The sequence below is a fragment of the Penaeus chinensis genome, chromosome 23 (assembly GCF_019202785.1).
Source record: "Penaeus chinensis breed Huanghai No. 1 chromosome 23, ASM1920278v2, whole genome shotgun sequence".
Taxonomy (NCBI): Eukaryota; Metazoa; Arthropoda; class Malacostraca; order Decapoda; family Penaeidae; genus Penaeus; species Penaeus chinensis.
The window spans coordinates 2837567-2850066 of record NC_061841.1 but is presented as its reverse complement, the minus strand read 5'-3'; the positions used below and the strand labels follow the sequence as shown (position 1 = coordinate 2850066).

The following is a 12500-nucleotide window of genomic DNA, read 5'->3' as shown; positions in this document are numbered from 1 at the left end:
CTCTCTCTCTCTCTCTCTCTCTCTCTCTCTCTCTCTCTCTCTCCCTCTCTCTTTCTCTCTCTTTCTCTCTCTCTCTCTCTCTCTCTCTCTCTCTCTCTCTCTCTCTCTCTCTCTCTCTCTCTCTCTCTCTCTCTCTCTCTCTCCCTCTCTCTTTCTCTCTCTCTCTCTCTCTCTTTCTCTCTCTCTCTCTCTCTCTCTCTCTCTCTCTCTCTCTCTCTCTCTCTCTCTCTCTCTCTCTCTCTCTCTCTCTCTCTCTCTCCCTCTCTCTCTCTCTCTCTCCCTCTCTCTCTCACTCTCTCACTCTCTCACTCTCTCACTCTCTCACTCTCTCACTCTCTCACTCTCTCACTCTCTCACTCTGTCTGTCTGCCTGTCTGCCTGTCTGTCTGTCTGTCTGTCTGTCTGTCTGTCTGTCTGTCTGTCTGTCTGTCTGTCTGTCTGCCTGTCTGCCTGTCTGCCTGTCTGTCTGTCTGTCTGTCTGTCTGTCTGCCTGTCTGCCTGTCTGTCTGTCTGTCTGTCTGCCTGCCTGCCTGCCCGCCTGTCTGTCTGTCTCTCTCTCTCTCGGTCTCTCATTCCCCCTCCATCCCTCTCTCGCTTCCCCCTCCCCCCCTTCCCCCACCATCCCTCTCTCTCCCTCTCCCCCTTCCCACTCCATCCCTCTCTCTCCCTCTCCCCCTTCCCCCCTCCATCCCTCTCTCTCCCTATCCCTCTCCCCCTTCCCCCTCCATCCATCCCTCTCTCTCCCTCTCCCCCTCCTCCCCCTCCATCCCTCTCTCTCCCTCTCCCCCTTCCCACTCCATCCCTCTCTCTCCCTCTCCCCCCTCCTCCCCCTCCATCCCTCTCTCTCCCTCTCCCCCTCCATCCCCCTCTCTTCCTCCCCCCCTTCCCCCTCCATCCCTCCTCCTCCCCCTTCCGTACCTCAGACGTAAACTTTTCGGATACTTCGGGCACGGCGTACCACACAGCCAGACCAGCTATGAGCGCCCCGAGGCCCGTGAAGACGACGGCGGCGGCGACGTAAGCGATGCACTTCCCCATGACGTGTGTGCGCGCTGGGTGTGGTATCACTGACGAGTCCGGAAGGGTGTAGACTGGGGTGATTTCTGGTAACAGTGGTATAACGAAGGTGTGTCGGCGAGTGATATTTCTGCCGATGAAAAAAAAAGGGACATCGTAATTTTTTGTTTTTTTTAATGAAGATGCAGAGGAAAACGTACATACGTTTATTTTAAGTATGTATGTGTATGGAGGTTACTTTTTCGTAGAGGAAAAAATAAGTTTTACGCCCAATATATTTCTTCGAGTTTCCACCTTACCCTAGATAGTTTGTTTTTAAACGACAAACATTAAGCTGGTTTACAATGGCCTGTCAAGAATAATTTATTTATTTTTGTCATTAAGGTTATTGCAAGTATCGTTATGGAAGTATCCTGAATCATAATTAAGACAATATTGTGAATTTTCTTCGTTCATCTTCTTCCTCTGTTCATGAAAACGTGTGTGCGTGTGCGTATGCGTGTGCGTATGCGTGTGCGTGTATGTTTATGTGCGTGTGGGTGTATGTGTGTGCCTGAACTTACGATCATTTATTCAAATTATTCTCAATTTACAACAATCTTAAGAGGTACATACAAGAGCTGTACATAAAAAAACACTCCTATTTATACGCAGTCCAATTAAGTTAATCATAAGCACCATGCCTATCACATATCCCCTTGAATTAACCCCAAACCTATCAACGAAACAAATCACAAACAAAATTAAAAGCAAAAAATCTTTAATCAAAAGAAAATAACCCCAAATAATATAAACCTAGTTCCTGTTTACACGTACATTGCGCAACGTGTTCGTCACGTGTCCCGGCAGTGCTAAGGGTTATTCTTACCTTGTCATCGTGTTTTGAATTTTCTTTTTACAAGGGTTTGGGAATTACCCGGTTCCGTGTAGTGTTGCCAAAACCCGGTGATTTATCTATTTATCTACTTATTTACTTTATTTTCATATTATCATTACTACTTTTAAATGTCAAAGGAAATTATGTGACTTGAAGATTAAATTTTTATTTCTCTGAGTACCAATTAGCAAATTAGTAATAAATTCTCTTAACTGTTGAATTGTCTGTCTATCGTTCTATTAGTACGCCTAATTACCTATCTGCCCGTCTATCTACCTACCTACCTACCTACCTACCTGTTTACTTACCTATTCTCGCTCTCTCTCTCTCTCTCTCTCTCTCTCTCTCTCTCTCTCTCTCTCTCTCTCTCTCTCTCTCTCTCTCTCTCTCTCTCTCTCTCTCTCTCTCTCTCTCTCTCTCTCTCTCTCTCTCTCTCTCTCTCTCTCTCTCCCTCTCTCTCTCTCTCTCTCTCTCTCTCTCTCTCTCTCTCTCTCTCTCTCTCTCTCTCTCTCTCATACACACACACACACACACACACACACACATACACATACACACACACGCACAAACAAAAGTAATAATAAGAGTAATAATAACGATAATAATAATAATAATAATAATAATAATAATAATAATAATAGTAACAAGGATGATAATAGTAATAACGATAATAATAATAATAATAATAATAATAATAATAATAGTAACAAGGATGATAATAGTAATAACGATAATAATAATAATAATAATAATAATAATAGTAACAAGGATGATAATAGTAATATCAATAAATACGCATACGCATTCACACTACAACATACACAGATGAACATTAAAACAAATTAACAAGAAAAAAAAATGCACACACAGTAAACCATATTCTACCATGAGATTATTAAACTATTTGTATGAAAAGTCGTATAATTAACAGGCTTACATAGAATCTTAACCCCGCCCCCCCCCCTTTTTTTTACAGAGATAGAGAACGGAAACGAACGCCGAATCATTTAACATTTGTTAAATGTATGGGAATTAAATAAACACGAAGATTATATATATATATATATATATATATATATACATATATATACATCATATATGTATACATACATACATACATACATACATGTATATGCATACATACATACTATATATAAATATACATACATACATATATATACACACACATACGTATATATATACACCTATATATTATGTGTATACGTATATATATACACCTATATATATACATAGGTATATACATACATACATATATATAGATATAGATATATTCATTTATATATATAATGACAATGACTTACGTGCTACTTTCACGCAAGTGTTAGTAATTCCGTAATACGCGAGAATTTATTGTTCTATGGTCGCTCGCTCTCTTTGCTAGAGTCATTATAGTGTCAATGTAATTTTTAAACCTAAGTGTGAAAGCCACGTAATGGTCGTAAGAAAATATTAAGTCACAATAATAATAAACGATATAGCCATATGTGTAATAATAAGAATAATAAGAATAAGAATAATTGTAGTAGTAGTAATAATAATAAGATGAGGAAGAAAAATAACAATGATAATGATAATAACAATGACAATGACAATAATAATAAATACTAACCATTTATAAACAACAATAAAACAACAGCCATACAAATACACACACACAAACACACAGACCAATCTAGACCATCATTAAACAAACAAACAAACAAACAAACAAACAAAATAAATAAAAACGACATCAGACGATAATTCATAAGCTGCCAACTTTTAACTTTTCACTTCGAGGCGAATCACTGGGGCGGAAGAGGTCGTTAGTGTCTGCATTTTGCGGTTACTTTAAACCGGCTGTGTGAAATGAAATGAAAATTTATGATAACGATGCATTTTTTTTTTTTTTTTCTCCAGTGTTATTATATTTTCCTTTTTTAGCTTGTGTTCACCGATACTGTTAGCGTTGCTGCTGTTCTTGTTGTTGTTGTTATCATCATCATCATCATCATCATCGTCGTCGTCATTATCATTATTATTATTATCCTAATCAGTATTATTTTCATTATTATTATCATAACCATTATTTTCATCATCATTTTATTATTAGCATCACTTATCATTATAATTAGTAGCATTATACTCATCGTCAACATCAAAGCCATTAATGACAAAGGCAAAAGATATATGATAAAAAAAAAAAAAATCAACATCGGCATCATAATACCGTAATTATATACATTAAAACACCTCTGCGTCCTGCTTTCCGAATCTTAAAACTGGGACATTCATACTTAATTACATTCATGTATACCCTACACTTAACATTTCCTTTCATGTTAGCTTATGCATGATATTAAATGCTGTATATATGTACTTATTTCATAACATATAGGCCTATTAATAAGGCGATTCAGGCCTATAACCTATCTAATATATAACATCGATTAAAGAAACTTTATTTATTTCTGAAAGCAAGTATTAATTTAATTTGATTTAGTTCATAATAACCATTAATAATCGAATAATGTATATATGTGATTTATATAATGGATGGATTATAAATCATGTAGCTTCAGCAATATAGTATATATATTAGTTATATATATACATAATTATTACATATATATCAAATTATATATTCTAAATCATGTTTTTTATACTATATTTGAAAGTTTGAAAAATATATATACTGTAGAAATTTCAGGGGAAATAAAAAAAAATAAAAATAATATAGGAGCAATAATAACTAATGGCAATATCATCAAATATTTTGGCAATAAAAAAATAAAAAAATTATAATTATTTTTGTTAAATGTAGAAAACGCCGAAAACAACCGAAAGAGAAAACGTAAATTATCCTGCAATTGAGGAGACGAATTCACGTTGCAAAAGAGAAAATCACGAAGGCAACATTTCTTCACTCTCTCCTCCATTACCTCCCCCTCCCGTCAAGAAAAATAAAGTTGAAATAATAGAAATTACTGGGAAGGGGTGAGGAAATGCAAAAAAGAAAAAAAAAAAGAAAAAAAAAAGAAAAGAAAAAAAAAGAAAAAGAATGCATTTCAGTGGGAAATTGTCTATAAAAAAAAAAAAAAATCCAGGTACCGGTAGCCACGATTAGTTGCAAAAAATCCCGCCAGGGGGCTCGAGGGGCGGCGGGAAAGGCAGGAAAAAAGCCATGTTGCCGAGTATCAAATTTGGCTCAACTTTCTCCACTTGAACGATGACGTCGGTAACGTAAGTGGTCAGTGGTAAGTGGTAGGTGGTTGGCGGGTCCGCTGTGAGTGGTCTACGCGAGTTGTAATGAGAAGCGTTACGGACAGACGTAGGTCGTTATGGAAAATTGATTGCACGCCTTTGCCCCCTGGTGGTTAGAAATGCTAATGAAAAGGTACTTATAAACACATACACACAAAGTGAGTATGTTTGTATAAGTGTATGCATTATGTGTATGTATGTACACTCTCTCAAAAAAAAAATCTTTACTCTTTTTGACGAAAACATGGAAAAAGTGCTGTGAGCTCGAACTGATATTGGTATCCATGAGAGGGGCATCATTTAACTAATTACCTTTATATAGCTTAAAGTGCCCCTAGAAAAACTCACTTTTGTTCGGCTACATTTAAAAAATGTTGTATTTTAAAATGTATAATGCTATTGATACTTCGTGTTGGCGCCACCAACTTGGCGAACGCCGGCAAGTCTGCGTGGTATGGTGCTAACAATGCCCTGTTAATTAGCGTCCGTTTGCAGAGCGCAATCACTCCTATGCCGTAATTGCTTGGGTAACGCGACGATATGACATTTTCGGGTATGATCTTGGGCGCGTATCTGCCCTTGGCTGCCCAAACATTCTCAAGAAGACTGAGATCTGGCGATTGGGGTGGATGGGCCACAGCGTAATCTCTGTTGCCGAAATCACGCCTTCACGACACTGCTCGCGTGGATGGGGCTGTTATCCTGGACGCGGTAAAATGGTTTCGGTTAGGGAAATACCCTGGTAGAATCATCTCGCCCAGTAATTCCAACGATGGCATACTGCGTAAGTCTGCCGGGTTTGGGAAATACCCTGGTAGAAGCATGTCGCCCAGTAATTCCAACGAAGGCATACTGCGTAAGTCTGCCGGGCCAAACTTCCGTCAACTCCGCCCGAATTGCACAGCGATTTCTGACAGTTTGCGTGCTGTTGGCAGCAGAACAAAAGGGGTTCGCATCCCTTGCAGTAGTTATTGATTGTTAAAGAAAGAAAAAAAATTAAAGAAAGGGAAAAAGTAAAGAAAATAACTCACGGTAATGGGACGTGTCAACAAACTACGGGTCACGCCTCCTTTTCAAATCCACTTAGATATAAAGGCTTGCCGCTAAGTATCAGTAGGTTTTCATTAGCTCATGATGTTCATACACCTCTATGCAAACTTTCTATTAGTCTTTGACTTAATATTTTGAATGACATTTTCTTAATCATCTTCCTCCGTCGTGCTTCTAGGGCACCCATTTCTGGCCTTGTCTTTGGATCCAGTTGCCTAGTGTAGCTGGATCCACAAGCGACACGGTTCGCTTCGAAATACTATTTCTTGATATTTCGGATCTTAATAGTCCCTCAGGGTTAACCGTAATTATGGCGCTACAAATGGTCTTTGAGGTCTCCATTGCTAATATTGGCAAGATACGAGGCATTTGCCATATCAACTCCGAAACACTATTCGAACACATTACTAAGTTTCATCTGTTCCGAGTTTTGAAAATAAGACATACCAACATTTCCGAATCAACTCCTACCGACCGTTTCATCTACTCCTGAGTAAAGATACTTTTTTCTTTAGCGACTGTACATATTGCTTGCGTCATATTCACTCTGCAGTCACTTCATGGCATGAAATTCGGAGAAATATACAAAAAAACAAAAACACCTTTGTCCTTCTTACGTCATTTCTACGTTTGTTATTGCTTGATTTATTTTTCCCTTTTTCATTTTCGGGTTTTTGCTCATCTACTTCAGTTCTCTCATTCTCGATTTTTTTTTTCTTTTGATCGTTTCTCTCTCTCCTATTCTTTATTCGTCGCTCTCTCTCTCTCTCTCTCTGTTCTTTCTTTCTTCCTATCTCTCTCACATTATCTCTCTCTCTCTCTCTCTCTCTCTCTCTCTCTCTCTCTCTCTCTCTCTCTCTCTCTCTCTCTCTCTCTCTCTCTCACACACACACACACACACACACTAAAGAACAAACTACAACCCTTGCATTTGCAGTCTTCTGGAAAATCCTTTGCAACGAAGAACATCCTGTTCGATTGCAAGAAGCCTTATCATTAAAAGCTCTGCATGACGGTGTACAATGCATGATCATTTGTTGTTTTTTGTTAGCATGAATTTTTGGGCAGACAGGATGGACTTCAGGATTTAAAATTCTCTCAATGTCGCATAAAAAACATCAAATTCTAATTTGCATAATATGCATAATTTTCGAGCAACGAAAAAGGGACACGTATCTATAGTATTAATATACATAAGCGTACGTGCGTCCGTGCGTGTGGGTGTGAATGCATATTTACACTTTCACTCTCTTTCTCTCTCTCTCTCTCTCTCTCTCTCTCTCTCTCTCTCTCTCTCTCTCTCTCTCTCTCTCTCTCTCTCTCTTCTCTCTATATATATACATATATATATATATTCTCTCTCTCTCTCTCTCTCTCTCTCTCTCTCTCTCTCTCTCAATATATATATATATATATATATATATCTTCTCTCTCTCTCTCTATCTTCTCTCTCTCCTCTCTCCACTCTTCCTATCTACCTATCTATCTATCTATTTATCTATCTTTCTATCTATATATTATATATATATTATATATATATATATATTATATATATATATATATATATATATATATATATATACGTACAGACCGGTATATAACATCGCCACAAAGCTGCACATGCCATCATATATACAAAATATTCGCCCATAAACCTGTGTATATCGCTAAGGGTCCCACTCAGGATATCCGCATGGCCACACAGACGTGACTACGCACATACTGTATATGTAAGAAACTGGAAAAATAAACTTTAAAAAAATCATGAAAAAATAAAACAAGACACCGACGTAAGCAAAGTATCATCTTACCATTTATTTCTCTCACTTTTACTGCCTTGGAAATACCTAAATGATAATGATAATGAATGATAAATGATGACAGTGAATGCTAAATGATGACAGTGAATACAAATAATGATGATGGTGATAATAAAAAGATTGTTGTTATTGTAGTTGTAGAAGTAACAACAGCACCAGCAGTAATAAATATAACAATACTACTAACAACAACAACAATAATAAAAGATAATGATGCTATCAACAATAATATCACTATTCAGACAAAAACTACACAATCATTATTATCAAGAACAATAACAAAACAGCAACAACAATAACAACATACAGTAACAATTACGACAACGCTTACAAATCATTATAAATATCACAAACAAAAACTTCCACGAGCCTCGACTGCCCCGGACTCCTCTGGATCCTGCTTGGCCGTCTTCCAGCAGTGTTGAGCAGGAGAGGAGGGGGGGTGGGGGAGAAATACCCAGAGTCCAGCTAAAAAGGGGGGGAGGAATACCCTGAGTCCAGCAGGAGAGGAGGGGAGGGGGGGGGGCGGGGAGGGAGAAATACCCTGAGTCTAGCTGATGGGGGAAGGGGGGGGCGGGGAGGGAGAAATACCCTGAGCCTAGCTGCAGGGGGGGGAAGGGGGAAGGGGGGGAGGGAGAAATACCCTGAGTCTAGCTGAAGGGGGGGAAGGGGGAGGGGGGGAGGGAAAAATACCCTGATCCTAGCTGAATGGGGGGAGGGGGGGGGGAGGGAGAAATACCCTGAGCCTAGCTGAATGGGGGGGGGGGGCGGGGAGGGAGAAATACCCTGAGCCTAGCTGAATGGGGGGGAGGGAGGGAGAAATACCCTGAGTCCAGCTAAATGGGGGGGAGGGAGGGAGAAATACCCTGAGTCCAGCTAAATGGGGGGGGGGGAGGGAGAAATATCCTGAGTCTAGCTGAATGGGGGAGGGGGGGGTAATGTTTTGTGTCCATCTGAGGGCGGGAAAGGGGGGGAGGGGTGTAACTCCTGTGCCCAAGTGAGAGGTGAGAGGGGGGAAGGAGAAGGGAGGGTTATTCCCGATGCCCAGTTAGAGCTGGTGGTGAAGGGGAAAGGGAGAAGGATGGAGGGAGAGGGAGAGACACCCTATCTAAGGGAAGGGGGGAGGGGGGAGGGGGAGGGGGGGATAGGGAGAGGGTATTCCCCACGTCCAGCTAAGAGGGAGAGAGGGACGGGAGGTGGGGGGGGGGATAGGAATTCCCGATACCAAGCTAAGGAGGGGAGGGAGGAAAGGGAGATTACCTGTAGCCATATAAGAGGAGGGTGACGGGGGGGGGGGGGGGGTGATGCCCCTGTACCCATCTGAGGGGGGAATGGGGGGGGGGAGGAATTCCCCGTGTCTAGCAAATGGGGAATTCCCAACTTAAACATCGAAGTGCGTATCTCGAAAGTTATCCTCCCTCTACCTGTCTGGGCTCTCTCTCTCTCTTTATCTCTCCCCTCTCTCTCTTTCTCTCTCTCACTCTATCTCTCTCTCTCTTTATCTCTCTCTCTCTTTATCTCTCTCTCTCTCTCTCTCTCTCTCTCTCTCTCTCTCTCTCTCCTCTCTCTCTTATCTCTCTCTCTCTCTCTCTCTCTCTCTCTCTCTCTCTCTCTCTCTCTCTCTCTCTCTCTCTCTCTCTTTATCTCTTTCTCTCTATATATATATATATATATATATCTTCATCTCTCTATCTCTCTCTCTCCCTCTCTTTATCTCTCTCTCTCTCTCTTCATCTCTCTCTCTCTCTCTCTTCATCTCTCTCTCTCTTTCTCTCTCTTCATCTATCTCTCTCTCTCTCTCTCTCTCTCTCTCTCTCTCTCTCTCTCTCTCTCTCTCTCTCTCTCTCTCTCTCTCTCTCTCTCTCCAAATGCTCTTCGAAAAGCAAGAATTCGAGCCAGCTGTTTTCTATTTCGCTTACATTCTTTATTTTTATTAATAATGAACAAATTCCACGTAAAGTTGATTAAAAAAAAACATATATCTTTCTTTCTGATCCTCGACTCGAGTGTCTCACGAACATAATAACTACAAAAATGTACCACAAAATCAAAATGCCTAGAAATTGAATCCCCTTATAAATGGTACACTGCGTTTCGATTAAACATTTCCTGCGTGTAATTCGTAACCGATTCTTCTTTTTGTCACGACGGAAGATATATTTCTTTCCGATAGCTTATGATATATTCAAACACATGCATGATCATTTATCTTGGGACATTGTCCAATAGCTTAAAATACATTCAAATTCTTCTTTATTCCTGTCTACATTTTACAAGGTAGATATATCTCACACGTTCAATACCTAACAAAGCGAAGTACAAATAACAGCAAATTGTACCCCCCCCCCCCAAAAAAAAAAAAAAAAAAAGTCTATTACTAATGCTAATATCAATAAAATAATCCATAGAAAACGACACTACCCATGAAAGAAAATAAAAAAATCCACAGAAAACGGGAACACTCGATCACAACATAAATAAAAAAGGAGAGAGAAAAGAAGAAAGAAAATATTACGTAGCCATAAAATAACTCAAGCTGGATCTATATGAGCGGCCTTCAGCAACTGACCCTGAAATCACAAGTGCTTCTCCTTCCTGGTCATCTGTCACTCCGCTCCGGTGAACTTGTGATCTGTGGCGACAGGTGATCGCCAGCCAAGTGGAAGCGGCGCCGGGACTAGCCTATTACTTTCTTCCTTCTCTTTCTTTCTCTCTTTATCTCCCTCTCTCTCTCTCTCTCTCTCTCTCTCTCTCTCTTAGTATATATACAATATACTGTTTAACTAAACTCCATTTTTAAAAAAATATACTCCATCTATTAATATCTATTTGTATTTATATTCCCATGTTTGCAAATACCTACAACCTTTACTTTTACGTGCGGCTCGCTTCAGTGAGGTCCGGCTTTCATTCGACTTGAAAATTTTATTTAAGTCCGAGTGTGTCAAACAATCTTTGAATTCCCATTCTTAACCCCTTCGCCCCGGATTTATGTTCTGTCCCCTGTAGTTTTGGGTGAATTCTGTTCCATACAGATGGCTCCACATGTGCTCAGCCGGCAGGGAGTCTATCAGTAGGCCTTATGACCGATCCTGATTTCCCTATTCCTTGAATTGGCGGGAAAATGTGTTTTTTCTTATTATTACCATTGCTATCGATACTGTTTTTATTGTTATTGATGTTATGATTATTAAATTGTCATTAAAATATTTTAGACAATGAAATGATACAAAAGACCCTTTCTTAAAGTGAAGGAAAAGGGTAAACAGGTGAGATAGATAGTTCTGATAACTGGCTATTTGGTGATTAAGAACTTGTAGAGCCATCTATGTGTAAATACAATAAATAAACGTGTATTGCAGTGGGCATGGCATGTATTCTTGCCACATGGGGCGAATGGGTTGACAGAAAAAAAATCGCTTGGTTTGGTGCGAGCTTGTGTGTTCAAATTCTATAAACTGTTTAGCAGCCACTCGTGCGCCCTCTACAGTGAAAAAGCCAAATTATGGTAGCACTTTTAATTGGTTTTGTATCGCCACTATGAACACCATCGTATTTTTCCTCAGGGTGGTGGCATGTTTTAGTAGTAGTAGGAATAGTAAAACACCTAATAGCCGTATTAATAGCGCGCTGCAGTAAAGCTGTAATAATTGTCGCAATAAAAATGTAAAATATAACAATGGCGATAACGATTAGAATGATAATAATAATAGTAGCAATACCGGCACCAACAACAATAACAATAAATATCAATAATTATAATAATGAACCACCCACAACAATTGAGTCGAAAAGATTGGAAAAAAAAAAAAAACAGATTCTGAAAAATGTTCTTTCATAACACCAACAATAATATAAATAATGACAGCAACGATGCCAACAAGACGAAGATAAATTTCCCACTTTTTTTTTCCCCCATAGTCTACCCTTAAAATTTCCCCGTGCACTTCCTCATTACAAAAAAACCTTTCCGTCTCACAAGGTCTCTAAGTAAATAGTTGTTTTACACTTTGCTGCCGTGTGCACACCGACGCCGCTCGCTTCGCTGCTCTTGTTAATTTCCTTCTCGATTTCTTGAAGGGAAAGAAGGTTGAATAAAGGGAAGGAGGCGTGGGTGCAAAAATAGCGAAAAGGAGGCTACCGTTTTCCGAGAATTGGAATTCTGAAGGTTATATAAAGCGATTTTCGTATGCGGATGTTGTTTCTTATTCTTTCTATAACCTAGACAAATACAAAAACACACATACACACACACACACACACACACACACACACACACACACACACACACACACACACACACACACACACACATATTTACAATAGGTGAGTATTTAAGAAAGAGACTAAGGAGTCATTTAATAGCTGCAGTCAACGAAATTCGATTTAAAGATCTTTTCATGTGAAAAGCTAAAATAATACTCGTCACTTTTATAGATTCATAATATAAACATTTATTGATAATATTAAAT

The 12500-nt window shown here is 39.3% G+C and overlaps 1 protein-coding gene across 1 annotated transcript in view; it reads right to left on the bottom strand.

The window, feature by feature from the left end:
• The window catches only part of LOC125037350 (superoxide dismutase [Cu-Zn]-like), a 5055-nt gene extending 3908 nt beyond the window's left edge, over positions 1–1147 (bottom strand). Inside the window, 1 exon segment of the mRNA XM_047630452.1 lies at positions 919–1147. Coding sequence (XP_047486408.1) covers positions 919–1038 — 120 coding nt within the window. The 5' untranslated portion in view covers positions 1039–1147.
• Positions 1148–12500: the final 11353 nt, after the last annotated feature.